General features: G+C 49.6%; 1 protein-coding gene across 4 annotated transcripts; it reads right to left on the minus strand.

Annotated features, from left to right (window-relative positions):
- Window positions 1-7,657: 7,657 nt before the first annotated feature.
- On the minus strand, window positions 7,658-17,504 carry LOC4326973 (F-box protein At5g25290). 4 transcript variants are annotated; one of them, XM_066311386.1, is made up of 5 exons: window positions 17,165-17,504; window positions 16,975-17,076; window positions 16,811-16,836; window positions 8,209-16,737; window positions 7,658-7,984 (listed from the first exon to the last, which is right to left on the minus strand). In XM_066311386.1, exons 4-5 carry the CDS (start codon window positions 9,479-9,481, stop codon window positions 7,956-7,958), a joined length of 1,302 nt encoding a protein of 433 aa, XP_066167483.1. In that variant the 5' UTR covers window positions 9,482-16,737; window positions 16,811-16,836; window positions 16,975-17,076; window positions 17,165-17,504; the 3' UTR covers window positions 7,658-7,955. The 4 variants fall into 4 exon arrangements, with proteins under 4 accessions (XP_066167483.1, XP_066167482.1, XP_066167480.1 ...); XM_066311385.1 differs by lacking the exon at window positions 16,811-16,836; XM_066311383.1 differs by having other exon boundaries at window positions 16,975-17,504.
- Between the last annotated feature and the right edge of the window lie 1,155 nt (window positions 17,505-18,659).

Here is an 18,659-nt window from a genome sequence, read left to right on the forward strand (position 1 = left end):
GTAGGTCAATGTGACCTAATGGCCACGTGTGCCCCGGCGTCACACCGATGATCGGTTGAGACGGCTGGAGCACCATCCCCGGGGCCTTGATAGCATCAAAGGCCGCGGGGGAAAGGATGTTGAGAGCCGCTCCTCCATCTATGAGGACACGTCCCAACTTCACGTTGCAGATGGTGGGGGAAACCACCATCGCAACCTGCCCTCCCCGGGCAATGCACGGTGGGTGGTCAGTCTGGTCGAAAGTGAGAGCGACCTCCGACCACCGCGCCCGACGCATCGCCTCATGGGTAGGGGCCATGGCCAGAAGCTCTCGTTTCATAGCCTTGAAGCTCCGGCGAGAGACGTGAGCACACGCTCCTCCATCGACGGTGGCAATGGTGGCCCCAGGTTCTTGGAAACCTAGGTCATCATCACCATCATCGATGTCAACAGCGGGGGCCTTCTGCTTGGCCTCACCTCGCCGTTTGCCGGATGGAACCGCCGGGGACTTGCCCTCACGGCGTTCCTGCCTCCTGTCCTCCTCCCACTTCCTCGTTCGCTCAGCCAGGTTTTTGACTGCACGACAGTCCGCGAGATCGTGGAGGGAGGTGTGGTGGACGGAGCACCACCTGCCGGCCGGGCGCTCCCTGCCGGGAGTTCCGGCCTCTTTCTTTTTGTCGCTCGCAGGCCTCCCCTTTCGGGTGGCCCGCGGAGCGCCCTCGACGGCGAGGACATGACCCTCGTCGCCGGAACGGTCCGACCTCTTCTTCCTCCTCCTATCACGCCGCCCTGTCTGAGCGGCGGATCCGGGGGCGGCCGAAGCTGCCACTCCGGAACCGGAGGAGTTCCAGGTCCACGCTTCCTCCTTACGAGCCACTCGGTCCGCGAGCTGAAAAAGCTCCGCGGTAGTCTGGGGCTCTTTGGAAGCGATCTTTTCGAGCATGCGGTTGTGCCGCACGCCCCCCCTGAACGCGTAGATCACCGCGTGTGCAGGGATGCATGGTATAGTGTTGCGGACTTGGCAAAACCGCTGAATGTACGAGCGAAGCGACTCATCATCGCCTCGCTGTACTGCATGCAAGTCCGCTTCTTCGCCTGGGCGCGGATATGTGCCTTGGAAGTTCATGGTGAACTGTTGGCACAAATCTTCCCAGGAGTGGACCGACGCGGGTGGCAGGTTCATTAGCCAACCCCGCGCCTGTCCTTTTAGGGCCATGGGAAAGAAGTTCGCCATGACCCTGTCGTCACCCCCAGCGGCCTCAATCCCGGTCGTATAGACCTGGAGAAACTCGGTGGGGTTGACGCTCCCATCGTACTTCTCGGTGATGGTGGGCCGGAACCTTGGGGGCCAACGGACATTCCGAAGACTCGCCACAAAGGCTCTACAGCCAACACCACCGGCCGGGGGCACGGAGGGCTGATCTTCACGTCCATGTCGAGGTGACACTCTGGACGAGGAGGCTCCCTCCGTTGCACGGGGAGTACGCCGGCTATTACGCCGGCGCCCGATGTTGAGGCGGGCATCCGGCTCCCCATGCTGATCCTCCCGAGTCGACGGTGTAGACGAGGGAGTGGCAGCCGAATGACGTGCAGCCGCCGCCGCTCGCCGCGCCCTCCGCCTTGATGACACGGAGCCGGTGGTAGCGGCGCCGGAGGTCTTGGTGGTGGTGGCGGACCGTCCACCAGCACCCAGGCGCTGCTGTGCCGTCATGACCAAGTTGGCCACGTCTTCCAGCCATCGCTGGGCTGGAGACTCCGGGTCATGGACGACAGGCGGGTGTCGTAGGAGCGCGCCAGCAGCTTGAAGCGCACCCTGAGGCGTGCTGCCGTCGCCGTAGACGAGGAGGCGACGCTCCCCGTCTCGCCGTTCTCCTGCATCACCTGCAGCCGGTGACGCCGCGGACTTGTCGACCCTCTCAAGCGCCTCCCCCTGCTTAGGGCTTTGGCGCGGAGGAGGTGGAGGAGTACGAGCTCGACGGCGTGGATTCGGCTCCCCGTCGTCGCCGCTCACACTCGGCGAGAGGTCGTGCGTTTTTCCTTGCTCGGCCATTAGGCTGAACAAGAAAAACTTGGGGCACACGGAAGAGTCTGAGAGCCCTGAAAGCACACGCTGAGCCCCCTACCTGGCGCGCCAGATGACGGAGCTCGTGGCTCCTCACCGGGAGACCGCGCAGGCCCCCCTTTGCCAGTTCGGCCGGGGGCTTAGGGTGAAATCTCAAGCTCTCGCTCTCTCTGTATGTGGAAATATCGTATGCCAGCCAGAAAACACGAGACACCGACGATCTATACAGGTTCGGGCCGCTGAGAAGCGTAATACCCTACTCCTGTGTTTTGGTGGATCTGTGTATCAATGAGCTACAAGTGTGAGCTGACTTCTCCCCCGTTCTAAGCTCATAATCTGGGAAAGAATCAACCAACCCCCTGTCTATGGGCAAGGTCCTCCTTTTATACTTCAAGGGGATACCACATGCACCCTTCTCTTTCCAAACTGGACTGTTCTTTTTCTCTAGAATGGGCGGAGATCAGCACGGTTGCTGTTCGAATGACACTCCGATGGGACTGCCCATACCTACCTCCACTTCCGCCGGGGGTGAGCGCGTCGTGGGAACACGGCTGTGCGCTGACGATATGATTAGTGTCAGACCGGTCACAAATCGGTCATTCTTGTCCACCGCGTGTAATCTTGGCAACGTGCATGTTTGCCCTTCTTCACACAACATCTTGCTTGTAATGGTTAGGATGAAGCCTGGCATATATCGATCGGGGCTAACGTGTCATCTCTAAGAGATAACACGCTTAACTCCGGCTTGAGACGAGTGCCTAGAGGCTTTCGTCTTGACGGGACGGGGCAAGGCGTGCGCCAGACCGCCAGCTGCCACCTAACCCGTGATCTGACCGGTCTGTGACTGGTCACAGACCGGATAAAGGAACGCGCCGTACTGCACTGCGTACAGCGTGACACGCCTGACCAGACTGCATTAAATGCTGTTAGGTGAGCACAGCTGTGCTCACTTATCCCATATATGTGGCGCAGACTTCCTAAAGGGGGTCGGGGCGCCCCGGCCCTCGGGGCCAGGGCAAGCGCAACCCGACCCCCCCTCGGGGGAAATCAGGAGGAGGGCGGACACCTCACCCTCGGGCCCGACGTCCCCGAAGGTGCCAGGCCACGTGGGCGATTGTGTCTGCCTCAAGCCTCTAGTCATGATACTCCCGGTCCCATATCACCGACAGACATCATCCTAGTCATTGGGTTAGGAATGGCCTTATACAGACACATGCCCATTATTATCGTGAGAAATACTTCAGCATGGGAGAACCGGAGAAATAGAGCCCGTTTTGTTGGCTACCTGAGTAACTTATGCCCGAGAAATTATGATGATGTTGCCTGGTCAGGCATGTCCTCTCTCCAGGTTGATAATCCTTATCGTTTTGGACAAGAGCACGGTTTTTAAAAAACAACTTTAACCATTTTTTTATTATAATATATATATAAGTGTTAACAAATATATGATTTTATTAAAGTATTTTTAAGACTAATCTATAAATGCCGTCACCATATTTGAAAGACAAATATTTTAAAAATGATTTATAATTAAAGATTCTCAAATTTAACCTTACCACTGTCTAAAATGACAATTATTATCAGCACGGAGGGAGTAAGAATTTCAGAAAACGCCTACAATCGGGCGCCACAAGGGGGGGCAGCAAAATTCGGGTGCCTCCCTCCCCCAACCCGACACGCATGCCGCCCAGGCCCCGCCATGTGTCCCCACCATGCACGCCGTTGCAACAAATCACCTACATATTATGGAAACTTTCATTTTTGTTCTATCAAAAATGTTTCACCTAGTGTACTCATGATGTTTCACTATATACTAGATGATGCAGTGAATTGAAACATCCTGTTGCTTTTGCTGAAACATTGTTTTCATATAACGTGAAACAACGTCCGATTTTTTTGTTGTGTTTCAGCTTTTTAAACGATTGAAACATTTTCGATCTACTTAGTGAAACAATTCCGATATATTTGGTGCAACATCATGCAACATTTAAAAATAATTCAATAATAAGCTAATTTTTTTCATCGGATTATATTCATGTGTGGTCTTGTTTTAAAAATTTAATTGCAACGGATTTAATTGTGCAATCGGATCATGATTTGGATAAATAATTTAAGAGAAAAAATAGTTTAAAGTTTGCTTAGATGCATGCATGCAGGGTGACGTCATGATGACATGGGCGCTCGATTTTTCTAAAAGAAAAAATTAGGCGCCCGATCTGTAGTCGCCTCGAAGAATTTTGCTGTTTGGTTGGAGCCTCACCCTAAGCAAAATAGATCCCATAACGCTACACTATGTAAACTCTGAACAGCTCTGACTCTTGCAGTAAATAGCATGTACTACTTGCTAATTTTGGGCCTCCGGTTTTCTACACCGGACACCCCATGTGTTTACAATACTATTCTCTGAATCAATGGATGGTACACACATGACAAAGTTGTGTATCGTAAACCTGACATCGTCATACATGTTCTACAATATATTAATAATATAAGGTTTGCCCGAGTGGGACCCAAATAGACCAAGCATGGTCGAGTATATCACGAAATACCAAAAGAAGTTGACCCAAATAGACCAAGCATGGTCGAGTACATCACGAAATACCAAAAGAAGTTGATGAGGTAGAGGAAGCGAAACAGCGACGGTCTATCTTATTCCACAGGCAACGAGTGGTGAACCTATATCCTTATTCCACCGTCTTCGACACCTTTTCATCAGCATAGCACATATACGGATGGCTCCAACTTCTCCTTCTAAAAGATTTAATTAAGCAAGGGTAAGTACCAACCTACTCAAGAAGCCACCATAATGCATTTAGTGCTCACATGGGTTCAAAGATGGCTTGGTTCCTTTGCATAAAGCTAGATTTCGCAAATCATTTCACAAACCTATGACTTAGCAGTTTTAACTAAAAACGGTGTTAAGTTGAAATTGTCATTAATCCGCGAGGATTCATCCACCTTCCCCAAGCCTCACTTGATCCGGTTTGCCATTGCATCATGTTTTCCACATTTCCAACACCATAATGACCTTCTCGTCCGTCGAGCAAGGTCACACCTTCATTTCCTATCCTATTCTAGGTAGATTAAAACTTATGAGGCTAGTCAAGAGCAGTACAAGTCCTGACGCTCATTAACCATGAGCACGGCTATTCGAATAGATTGGTTTACTCACACTACAATGGATGTACGTTTTTAATCCCGCACTCCATGACGTACCTAACACATGAGCCTAGTCCCAACACATGAGACTTGTCACGGTCTGGTTTTTCAGTCACCCTCGTGTCGCGGTACCTGCTCCAAGGACTATGGATCCCCATTGCAGCCCGTCACACCAACCCCACCTCGAGCCGACAGTGAGGGGAATCCTGGCACTCTCGAGATACTAGGGGTTATACAATCTATACAAAAAATGTTAATAGCAGTGGTGTTCATTCCCACACCACACCTTTTTCTAGATGTTAGTGGTAGGTATGGTGTGGGAATGGACATCACCACTACTAACATTTTTAGTAAAGATTGTATAATCCCTAGGGTGGCGGTGGTGAAGGTTTGGGGGTAAGTGGGTTAGTGGGCATTCTTTTGCGAAAAAAGCCCATAGATTTCCACTTTTATAGCACAGCCCTAATTCACGATTTTTCTCTCTTTCGCATGTAATATCTGGCTTTTGAAAGTCAGCTTAGAGGAACCGCTCGTGAGGAACCTATATCGAATTACACTTTTTCACAAAATTTCCAGCGTGCGTACTAACCTACATGGCATCGCCCAGCGGCCGCGCCATGTGCAACGCATTATGTATTAACATGGAGCGTAATCCATGTGAAGAGAACATCATATGGAACATATTGTCCTCGAAGAACATTGGATCTCTTGATCAGCTCGTTAGCTGTCAAGTTTTAGATGTTCAAATTCTTATCATTTAATGATGCTGATATCATGGTTTAACTATATCTTTTTGACTGATTGGATCTATACTTTGAAAACGATAGAGACATCTACTGTAATAGATTGCAGGTATTTTGGTTTGTATAAAACATTTTTTTGAAACAACCCGCACGACGATTCTATTGATATAGCACAAAAAAAAATACAAATCTATAGTCCCGGTAGACATAGTTAGGAAAAAAGAAAAAGACAACCACACCACGCGTCTACGTTTGATCCTGCTACTGAAAAAAAACAAGCACACAACACCCCAGATAAATGGTTCTTCTGAATGACGCCTCAAAGAAGAGAACGATGCTAAGAGCACCGCCGTCCGTCCATCCTAGAGAATCAAGATGTGGTTTTCACCTAAAGAAACCATTGGGTAGAAGAGACGCAACAACGCCCCAAGAGGAATATGACGCCTGCGGGTGTTGCTGTTGTCGGCCCGAGGGCTAGGCCTTCGCCCGTAGTTCCTACTTTTGTCTATAAGTCCAACTCCTCTTCTGCTGCATCTAACACTCCTATTAAGTTTGAAAAAAGGAACTTATGGAAGGCTAAACAACTTAAAGATTTCAGAAAGGCTAATGGGTTATATTTCAAATGTGGTGAAAAATATTCCCCTTATCACAAATGCTCTTTAGCTGGAAGTCATCTGAAAGCTCTACAACTAATTGAAATTTTGTCTGATGAAGTACTAGATGCTGTAGTAGCAAGGGAAGGAGATGAAGCTGCTGAACTTTGTCACATTTCAGTCTTTGCTATAGCTGGTAATTCTCATCCCAGGCTATGAGGTTAATGGCTTTGGTTTAGAACAAAGTGCATCTCATGTTAATTGGCGGCTCAGGTAGCTCTCACAGTTTTCTGGATTATAATTTTGGTCAGCTCTTGGGACTTCCTTTGGTGGAGATACCTCCTACTTTGGTGAAGGTGGCTAATGGTGAATTCATTACCTATAAACATCATATTCCTAAATTCACTTGGTGGATTCAGGGTTTCACTTCCTCTTATAACATGAAGTTGCTACCATTGGAGGGTCATGATGCTATACTTGTGATGGATTGGTTAGCTCAATGGGGTGATATGCAGTGCAACTGGGCTGAAAAGTGTCTTTGAAATTTCAGTACAATGGCGACTGGGGTTCAGACACCTGCCTCAACTACCAATTTATCTGAAATTTTCTTGCAGCAGGTTCTGAAATGGCACAAGGGTTGTGATATTTGGGCCACTGCTTTGGTAGAACAAACTGTTACTTCCACTGCAGTGTCTGTTTCTTAATCTATAGTTTTACGAAAATTTGGTTCAAGTATGCAAATACGTATAGTTTTATAAAATTTACCTACACTCAATTAGTCTCTGCCTCAGGTCATGACAATGAGGGCGTACAGTTGGGGAACGGGGATGCGTTGTCGTAGAGACCGAGAACCAGAAATTAATACTAGGTCGTCTAAAAACTTTACCTATAGGCTATAGCTCAACATCCATTATTTACCATCTCCCAATATCGCACAGCTCTTCTTTTCTTTTTCCGTTTTTTTTCTAAAAAAAGATGCGGTCTCTCAAATCTCAATCTCATGAAAAACCCCCGAGCTCCGTTTAGCATAAACAGAGAAACTTTCATCAAGAAGTGACACAGCACAAGACTTTGCTTTCTGCATAATAAAGTAACAACTAACAAGTTCTCACAACAGAGCGAAGATATGAAACGCATGATTAATAGATTATTGCTGAACATGACAGTAACACAAGTTAGGCTGTAGGCGCCATTGGCATGCGTTGTTTACACATTATTTTATACTACCTCCATTTCAGGTTATAAGACTTTCTAACATTGTCCACATTCATATAGATGTTAATGAATCTAGGTACATATATATGTCTAGATTTATTAACATATATATGAATGTGGGCAATGCTAGAAAGTCTTATAATATGAAATAGAGGAAGTAGCATGATCCGTACAGCGATCAGCATATGCTCAATTCGTGACTGCTCAATCTGCAGAATTATGGCACAGTGTACCTGAAAAACAAAAGATTGCTCTAACAAAACATGAAAAAACTACAAATGTTGATGGATCTAAGTGATGTATAGCCAAAGTTCACTGTTTCAATCAAAAGTTCTTTGTTCAGAACGACTCTATATAACTTGCAAAAAAGTAATATTACCTATCACAAGAGAATATGAATAGATAGAGATGTAAATAAACATAAATATGTAACACTCGAAGCAATGGTTCTATTTACCTTTAGAATATGATGGCCTAAACCAAACAGGAGGAGGCCAATTCAACCGCGAACCAATAGGTAGCAGATCGGTGAAACTACTATCTTCCAAATGGAAGGCACTAACCTCTCGAAAACCAAACCTTGAATGATAAATATAATGAACTGTATCATCTGTACAGTAGACACTGTTTGGAGTCAACATGGGGAAATCTTCTACTCGTAGGAAGGAGCTATTGAAACCAATAAACAATGCATGGCCTTCAATATCCTTAAGTTCAACAAGCTTGTGTTCAACAAGATCAACCTTATAAACAACCAATTCCCTGGTCCTCCTCTCCTTGTTATTATTAACATAGTGATAATACCTCCATACTTGAAGAAGATCACCTGATTCTGACAGAACAATGTACTTGGCACAATTGATGAGTGAGTTCTTGGCGTCTAAGACAACCCTTAATATTGGAGAGGGTCCATTTGTATTGATAGCATGAACATCACCATTGCCTCGGATTGCATAGAACAATCTATCATCATCGTTGTACAAAACATCATGATAGTTCCAACATAGCTCATTAACATTGATCCAGGTCCAATGAGTGGCACCCACCCTTGCAAAGGAAAGGAGATTATGTAGCAAATGCAGGATCATTACAGTGCAGTTTCCACTGGATGGATCTGCTGACAGGACAACCCTCATGTAGAAGTAAAAGCGGCCTTCTTCCCAGGAAAGATCAATGGGCTCTGCCTCATCATCAAAATCTCGTGATGACATATCCATTGTAAAAAGATCATAACCATCTAGCATTCCCTCACCATTGCAACGTATCTTGACATTCGCTATTGTTTCCGGTGGCGGCATGGCGATCTGAGCCTGAGTCGCAGGATTGACAAGGAGCAGATTGGACCGCTCGTCGGCTGTAATAAGCCAGCCATGCGAGGACCCGACTATATAGCGGGTACGGAAAGGAGGATCCGGCATGGTAACATAGTAGTCCTTCCCTGTGGTGAGGCTGTGCAGGGTGGCAACACTAGGATCACGGTCGCTAGAGGAGAAAACAAGGCACGGCCCGGGGTTATTGGAGCAAATTCCGAGGCGGCGAGCCTCTAGATAGCTGGCATGCCAGGAGCGGCAAACCACGCCAGAGCTGAAGATATCTGTGATCTCCAGCGTGCCAAAGATGCGGATGAGCAGGTCCGCGGGAAGCTGGGACCAATCGAGACCGGGGGTCGAAGGTGGAGCTTCCTGCTCCAGTAATTCACCGGTAACAGAAGAAGAAGAAACCTGCTCCATCGATCCCCTCTTTACTGATAAAAAATCCGAATTCTCCAGCTTCCTTATTGCCCTCCTTAAGGGAGGATTATTGAGGAGCAAGGCTCCGGATCATATAGAGGGGGCGGGGCCGATTCCGACACCCACCACTACAGGACTAAGAAGACACGGATTCTATTTCCAACTCTAATAAGAAAATTATTCTGACTCGAACCTGCAGCCATGCGCGCCGTTCCTGCATCCCAAGCCGGTCAGCCCCGGCGGCCCCTACTGCCGGCCGATAGCCGCATCACCGGCCACTGGATTCATCATCATCGCAGCTGCGGCGGGAAGAATGAGGAGATGCGGCGGCGGTGGCGTGGGGGAAGTTGAGACGGGACGACGGGAGTTGCCGGCGGCGGCGGTGGTGGCGTGGTTGCCGGCGGCAGAACGTATTACTAGCTCACGCTAATCCACCCCCACCAAGATAAAACAAGTGTTGCCCTAGTATTTTGCATCCTTCCACGGCCCACGGGCCCATCAGTTGGCCCAAAAGCCAGTGGGCCACCTCTTTACCTTTCTATCCACCTATCTCTCTCTTCCTTCCCGTTCGGCTGTTATCATCACCCTAAGCGGCGAGCAGAGAGGAGAAGGCCGGCGGCGGGGTCGACCGGCTCCGGCGGGGGGCAAAGGCGACGCCTCCACGGCGCTCACCGTCTCCGCAGGTGCCGTCGGCTCGGCACCGCAAGCCTGTACACCGTGACGTACGGCGGCGCTGGGTGGCGCCACCTTCACGAGCGATGCGCGTGTGTGGAGTCCTCGATGCCCACCAGCTCGTGCGGCGCCCTGCTACTCCCAGTTCGGCGAGGCCGACACGGAGCGCGCGACTGCGCGAAGAGGGCGTGGTTGTCGAGGTTCTGGCATGCATTACGGCTTGGTTGTTTCAGAACCGGTCATGTCGCTTAGTCGTTTTTCAGTTTGTTTTTTACTATAAGAGATGGAGCCGGTGAGACGAGCAGGCTTCGGTGGGTCCTGGTTCAACGACCGACGCCTCAGCTGTGACGGACTGCAGCATGGTGATCAAGATCTGCAGTGCGGCGCAGAGATTCCGGCACGGCAGGCCATGGCGCCCTGGCAGAGGGCGACCAGCCTAGCGAGGAAACCGACGCTCCAGTGGGCAATTCTCGAGGCGGCGCCCGAGGTGCCCTCCGTCAAAACCGCCCAGTTCTCGTCGGCTCGTCCTCGTCACGAGCAGTCGGCCGCCATCCTCATCATTGCCCACCGCCGGCTTCTCACTGCTCTCCCCACGCTGAGACGGGAACTGGGAAGAAAGAGAGAAATAGGTGAAGAGGTGCTGATGTGCGAGTCCATGCTGACTAAGTGTTGTTGACACAGGTCAAATCAAAGTGCCACGTCGGATAAAACCACCTTGCTATACTGCCATGGGACCCGTTGAGAGACCCGTTGCACCGGTTTTAACAGTTGAGGGACCCGTTGTATCTGGTATTTCTGTTCGAGAACGAAAATCGAACTCGCTTTCAAGTTAAGGGACCAAAAATGAACTTATTCCAGTAGAGAAACTAATGGCCCTATCGCCTTCATCGTCGCTCGATCCGCCGTTGAGGACGTCGCCTCCGAGCTCATTGGCCCCCGTCCCGCCTCCCGAGAGATCGACCCGCGTCGCCGGCCCCGAGTCGATCCACTCTAGGCGTCGTCTGCGGGCAACCGCGGCAGTGATCGGTAGGACGATGATACGCCGCTGGACATCGTACATAGCGGCATGGCAGATTGGCGGTGCACCCCGGACATTGCGTAGTGAGGCACTAATGGTTTTTCATACAAGAATTTAAGTGAAAAAGCTAGGATAAGATTCAAATTAAACTAGGATAAGCTTAGGATAAATATGGAGGTCTCATTTTTTTTTAAGATAATGGATAGAAATCTGATCTCTATATCCATAAATAGATGTACACTGCCAAATATTGCACGAGTGTATACGATGCACATCTCATAACCAAGGTACACACAAAAACAATCAACCAAAAAGAAAAGACTAGAAGATTGCTTCAAGTTTTTCCTCAACATTTCAAACATTGGGGGATGCAAAGCTAACCCGCCTTTTCGCCACCACGCCATCTCGTTGAAGTTGCAGCAACCGTAAAAACTCCTTCGCTCTACCATCAGCGGAGGAAGGGGACTAAGCTAGTCTATCCAACCGTCTCATGTCACCAAGCGTCAATTTCATATCTGGCGAACAATCTATGCCTCCTTGGCGTGAATGTGTCCATCACCCATCATCGTTGCAAAGCACCGCCTCCGCTAAGCCGCCATAGCTTATCTCTCTGAAAATCGTCGCCACATCGCGCGAAAGCGATCATGCTGCCCCTTCATGACCGCCGTAGAACCTCACCTCTGTCAAGCCGCCGAAGCTTCTCTCACCGAAGAATTGCCACCACCACACCATCCTTGCCGCAAACCATGATCTCCACCAAGCTTACTGCATCTTATCTCACCAGAGAGCCACCGCCACAACACGAATCATCGTCACAAACCATAATCTTTAATGAGCTACCATCACAGCCTATCTCATCGTGGAACCACCACCACCACACCGTCTTTGTCACTGATGTTTGCCACCACTCTTGGTGCTGCTGCCGCCACCGCCGCCATGCCGTTTTAGTCGCTGACCTCTACCACCACCCTTGGTGCTGCCAATGGCGCTCGGCTTCGCCCCTAGTTTGTCACTGAGCTGATTAGCCACCATCACCACCACTGAGCAAACCAACCACCACCTCTACCAACACCACCACAAACATCACCATCGCCACCTAGGCCCTATCACCACTACTGCACACACCACTAGTGCGCCACCATGCCAACCCATCCACCTCTCAGAACGCCCCCATCAACACCGAGCTCTGGCCCCACCGTGCCTCTCATCTCCATTGTCGACACCATTGCCACTAGCTGCCTCCATTTCTACCATGACCCCCACCAGCCAAGGCCAACGCCGCCGTCCACCTCCAATGTAGTTACTCCTCGCCTCGCCCTGTGAGATAGGAGGAAGCGAGTGGGAGGGAGGAGGGAGAGGAAGCCCTCCGCACCATTGCCCAGCAGCTACCCGCCTCCATCTCCGCCATCTCACCCTGCCAGCTGGGGACGCTGCACCGTCCACCACCAACACGGCATTGGGCTGACCCGAATGACGAGGTAGGGGAACAGGAAGGGGAGAGGAAACGAAGCCCCACCGTTGCTTGCCTCCATCTCTACCGCATTGTGACGCTAACTAGGGTCGCCACCGCCCACCTCCATCGCTACGCTGCGCCGTGCCGCATTGCTTCGCCTAGGAGATGTCAAAGCAGTGGAATCCGGGGTTCGCAAAACCAACGGGTACTTATCACGGTTATTGACTAAGCTACTAGTTTGAATCGATAAATGGGCTACGTTGAGAGAAAAAAACTGGCAAAATTCATCTAAATTTCACTTCCTTTATTACTTTTCAAGCAGTTGTCACAATTACCATCAAGAATCCATGTCACTCCAGAATCCATTTTTGCCCGGTCAGCTGTCTGCAAACCCTATCATGGTTCTGCTCCTCTCCGTTTTTGCCCAAGGTGGGAGCTCCTCGACTGGGGAACTTTTTTTTCCAGTTTCCTGGCAGTTGCCGCATGTGCTCTGTTTTTTTGTTTGTTTTTATTTGGATGTTCTCTTCTTAGCTATACATTGCTTTGCATGCAGTTGTTTGTATATTTGACAGCTCCCGCCCTGCATGCTTACCGCATGTAACTTTGTGTGCGGTGGGTATTGCCACCTCCCTCCTTGTTCCTTCTCCGCGCCATCATTCCCTCCCCCTGTGCCTGTCGGCAACAGGGTCGGCGGCGGTGGCGAAGCAGGCCACGAGTGTCGTTGTTCCCCACGCCGCACAGGCACCGGCGCTCCCTCCCCCCTTGTTGTCCCCCACCCCGCCCACCGGCCACGAAGGAAGGAAGGAGGAGGGAAGACAGGGGATGGTGGCTGGTGATGTTGCCGTCGCTTCCCCGGCATGGCGGCCGCATTAACGCTGCCTCCTTCTCTGGCGACATTGTGGCCGGTGCGGCCGCAGCGCGGCCACTTCGGAGCCACTATCGGGGACCCTCCCCCTTCTTCTCCCTCCCCTTCTAGATGCGTCGCTGTCGGGGCCTACGGTGGCGGCGGAGCCGGCTGTGCTCCATGCTTCGCCGTCTTCTCGCATCAGCATAAACTCTTCTACTCACAGCCTTCGCCACCTCGAGCTAAGCTGAGATTGGTGGGGCGCATCGATGGCCGGAAAGAAGAGGCCGCCCACCACTCTCGCCGACAACCTTCCTTGCAGAAAGAGGCCGCAGCCAAGCCGGCCTCGGCCGTGGAGGCGCCAACGAAGAAGCAAAAGTTGGCCATGGAGCGGAAGGAGATTGACCAGGAGAGGCACTGCCAATCCACTGAATCGGGCATCGCCGCTGCTAAGTTCAAGCTGCAGACGTAACAACAGTTGGTAGAGCGGAGGCTGCGGTGGCGCCAGTGCCCCATCCTTTTGTGATTACGGTGGTGTCGGGGCCTAGGTTCATATGAACGTGTTTAGGATCTTGCTTCATCGGAGGCGTCGCAGAGGGAGGCCACGGTGGAGGCGCTTGTGGTTGTGGCGGACCTCCGACAGGTGTATAGGGCATATGAGAAGGGCGGGCGGAAGGGGGAGTGAAGCGGAGGGTGGAGATGGGTCGTCACGGATGGAGACTGAGAAGGACGATGGCGTGGAGAACTGCGCGCCACCATCGGTTCGTTATGCCATTTGGCGGCTCATTCGCGGTATCTCTTTTTTAGAGCAAGTTTAATAGTATAGCCAACTACTAGCTCTAAATCATCTATAGCCAATCTAAGAGCAGGTACAATAGCAAACTATTAGCTAGCTATAAAGATATTTTAATGAGATAAAAGATGAGAGAGAAGAGTAGCGAGCTACATATATGTAGCCAGCTGCAGCACGGACTCCAAGACACAATATATGTATGACAGGTGGGACCGTATATTAATAGTATAGTAAGCAACTATTGTACGAATTGGCTATTAGATTAGCTATAGATGAATTGGAGCTAGTAGTGGGCTATACTATTAAACTTGCTCTAATGGCTCATTCATACAATAGTTACCTATAAGCATATACTACACCATTAATATATGGTCCAACCTCTCATACACACAACGTATTGGAGTTCGTGCTGTAGCATTCTACAAATCTGTAGCCCGCTTTCCTTCTCTCTCTTCTCTTCTCTCCTCCACGTGTTCTTATAGCTGATTTGTAGCTTGCTATTGTACTCTCTTAGAGATGCCTAATAGCTCATTCATATGTTACTTATAAGCATATACTACACCATTAATATATGGTCCCAACTTCATATGTTACCTATAAGCATATACTACACCATTAATATATGGTCCCACCTCTCATACACACACAACGTACTGGAGTTCGTATTGTAGCTGGCTACAAATCTGTAGCTTGCTTTCCTTCTCTCTTCTCTTCTCTCCTCCACGTGTTCTTATAGCTAACTTGTAGCTTGCTATTGTACTCGCTCTTAGAGATGCTTTCCAACTCTATGATTCATTGGTGCTCCACTACATCTAATGCTTTGGAACTTGTTTGCGGTTTGCAATTGAAGGATTTGCATTGGGTCTTGCAATTGCATGCAATCAGCGTCGAAGCAATCATGAAGTTGGTAACTAATTTGTTATAATATTCAGATTAAATGAAGGGACCGATAATTACGATGACTATCTGCTCATTTCTTCTTCCCTATCGTAATGTTAGCTTGTTTGCTCTTTCTTTTAAGGAAGCTAGGGACAATCGTTTGGGATGATTGTTTAGTTTTGGATCAATTGTTAGGTTTGGACGGGTTTCAGGACAGTGGGCGCGTGAAGAAGGTTCTCCCATTGTTAAGGATTTTGTGAACGAGGTTGTCTAACTTGGTATCAAGAAACGATATTTAACTGAGCCCATTGTTGCTGTGATCCTGGATTTAGCTAGAAAGGTACACGCCGAGCACCGGCACCGACGCGGCTCGAGGTGCACCACCGGAGAAAGCCACTCAGACTCAACCCCAGCCTCCTACCGCCCCCTCCGCCTTTCCCCCCTCCCGTCCCGTCCACACCAAGCTGCAGGGCGCCCGCGACAAGATGGTGGATGAGATCGTTCTCTGCCATGGACTCCAGGCTTCTCCTTTTCGGCACCGACGTCCACGCCGGCTCCAGTTCTTCATGCATCCATGCCGATGCCCCTCTTCATCACATCTACCCTATAGTTCAACAAATGGTTTTACTCATTTACTCATGGAGCACCCGGCATAGATCTGGCCGCGTGGCTGACGCCGGCTAGCAGATCAACCCACCAGCAAGCGAATCCAGTCACCGATGAGAAATCTTTGAAGGGTGAAAACGATTGCTCAAGCTCTGCAAACATTCAATTCTTAAACAACTGCAGCTCATGGGATAGAATATAGATAGGAACTTAAAGCTCGAGATACGGATGCCATCGAACACTGCAGGAGGAGGCGTTGATGTGCAGGCAAGCTCTGAGTAGGGGAGGCTGAGGAGCCCGCGGCGAGCTCGAGGGCCAGCACCGACAGCGGGGAGAGGGGCAGCAGCGACGGCGGTGAGCCAGTGATGCGGAGGAGCCGGCAGGTTGGGAGCGCCGGGATGGTGTTTGGGAAGGAAGGAAGAGGAGAGGGCGGTGGTGTCCAGATAAGGGGAAAAGAATCTTATACTACTAGATGAAGCCCCGCGCGTTGCTGCGGGAGTTTCTCAATGATATTAGAAGAAATAATAGTTATACTCGTATAATTTTCAACTCTAATCAACTATTGAAAAAAGCTATAAATAATTAAGATGGTGAGGTTTATAACAATTTAAATCATATAGTATTGATGGTTGAAACAAATGTGGTTTGATATTGCTGCTGAAATACATGAGATACTTTCAGTACGTAGCATTTTAAGATTAATCTTTGCATATAGATAACTGATGGAAGTGCCTAGTAAATTGAAATTGCATTTGGTCAAAAGGAATCGGGTGGGTCTACTGTATATATATATATGCATTTAGATTGAACCATGTAACCAATTCATTTCCATATAAGACAGCCTAGTGCTATGCTAAAGTAGTGCAAATCAATGAATAAAGGGAATATATCCATACATACACAAAAAAGATTAAGTGCTGACCTTGTTGTGTTGCTTAACTAAACGCAATGAGTTTGAATCCTTAGAATCTTGCCTCCTTATTTGTTCAACCTACACAAAGAGGACCAACTGATTAGCTCACCAACGTACTATCAGAAAAATGTTCAGGATAAGCAAACTTAACTGGGTTTGCAAGATAAACGCTGGTCACTGATTCATGGCGTCAGTCAAGAGGGAATTAACATATTTTTTATTTAGAACCCACAATGGATAAACTAATTAATTAATGAAATAGAAGAGAAAAATTAGGAACACACATAGCATTAAAACAGATAAAAATGGGCTTACTGCTGCTCAGAACCGAAACATAGAAGGCATCACAGGCAATAGGCATTCTTGATATGCGATGGAGAGACGGCGAGTCATCTGCTACTCATCTGTACATCAGAGCTGCAAACCAATAAATCACAAAACATATTATCACATCATATGCCACGATCGCCGCCGTTGCCGGCTTGCCGCCCTCGTCTGTGTTCACCGTGACCGACGCTGCTGCCTTCGTCCGTGTCCGCGTCCGCCGTCGTCCTCAACCGCTGCCACCGCCCTCGTCCGTCACCGCCGCCGACCTCGTCCGCGTCCACCGCGCCCTCGACCACTGCCGCCTCCCTCTGCCAACCGCCGCCGTCCTCGTCCACGACCTCCGCCGCTGCCGCCCTCGTCCGCGTTCACCGGGACCGACGCAGCCGCCCTCGTCCGCGTCCGCCGTCGCCGTCCTCGTCCGCGTCCACGCTGCCGCCTCCCTCGTCCGCGTCCGCGTCCGCCGAGCACGGCGGCTGGCGTGCGGGGATGGGGGAGAAGAGAGTGCTTGTGGTGGCGGCGGATGTTGTGATGTGGTGGAGGGTGAAGAAACCCTGGAGAGAGGGGACATGGGCCGTGATGGGCTGGGCTTCATCCTGAGACCTTCTCATCCAACGGTTTATATGCGATCTCATCCACCGATCGAACAGTTGAGAATTAGTGATGACGTGGAACGCTGAGGTTTCAGCTTTGGGTCTTAACTTTATAGAATGAAGGGATTGGCTTAGGTCAGATGAGATTATCTTGCCTCCAAATCTCAGTCTGAGCCCGCCAGATTGTTTCACTGCTTCCAAAACTTTTCATATCCCCGCCTCCGAATCTCAATCTCCAAATTTGAGTTAACCGCCACGGGTTTTTCAGATTTTACGGGGGAGGATTCTTGTTGTTTATTTATTGAACATTTTCACAGATTTAAATTATGAGAGATTCTTGTTCTACCGAATCTTCAAAAAATTAAATTATGAAAGCCTTTAAAATCTTACTTTTAAAAATGAACCTCTTTACAAAGTCTATGGCCTAGCTGCGAAGGAAAGATGGTCACTAGTCGCCAAAAGGCGAAATCTGTCACGAGCTCGGTCATGCCGTCACCCACCGAACTTGCGCATTATCTTGCCATGCTATGCCGCCAACTATCGTTCCAGTCATTTATGCCATGTGTCGCATTGCCTATGTCGGACCGTGTCGGTCCATTTATACGACGCTCGCAACCATGCCAGCCTATTTGCGCACACGTACCCCTGTTATCCACCTTGTACATACATACTGGTCTATGTCATGTTGTGTTGCTATGGGCAGCAAACACGGAGACCTCACATTCAAGCATGGCGATGGAAACACTGTGGATAGGATGACGGCGGTGAGGCCTTCCTTTTCTCGAGGCGTCACAACCTCCTTGGAAGCGTTGTCTAGGAAGTCTTCGCTCCCAGAGTTTGCCATCTCCTCTGAATTTGTTCCTCAATAGTTTTCTCTGTGATCATCATCAGGTTGACACGAGGGACGAGTGGATCATTTTCTCTCTCACCCCTCCCTCCTCAGCCCTTCTACGTGAGCATGACGAGAAACCCATTCTTAACCTTCTTCGTGGTTTTTGTGTTTGGCGGAGCGTTTGTAACCTCAAGTACATGAGAATGATCAGTCACACTTAGCGGCGACTGGTTTGGTGATAGTCTTTTTGC

This window comes from Oryza sativa, chromosome 1 (genome assembly GCF_034140825.1).
Source record: "Oryza sativa Japonica Group chromosome 1, ASM3414082v1".
Lineage (NCBI taxonomy): Eukaryota > Viridiplantae > Streptophyta > Magnoliopsida > Poales > Poaceae > Oryza > Oryza sativa.

What these genes read in the sequence shown, in the direction of transcription:
- LOC4326973 (XM_066311385.1), bottom strand. Translation starts at nt 9,481, where the DNA reads ATGGAGCAGGTTTCTTCTTCTTCTGTTACCGGTGAATTACTGGAGCAG. An exon ending in TAGGCCATCATATTCTAAAG is followed by an intron (nt 7,985 to 8,208) that starts GTAAATAGAACC and finishes TTTGTTTTTCAG; the next exon opens with GTACACTGTGCCATAATTCT.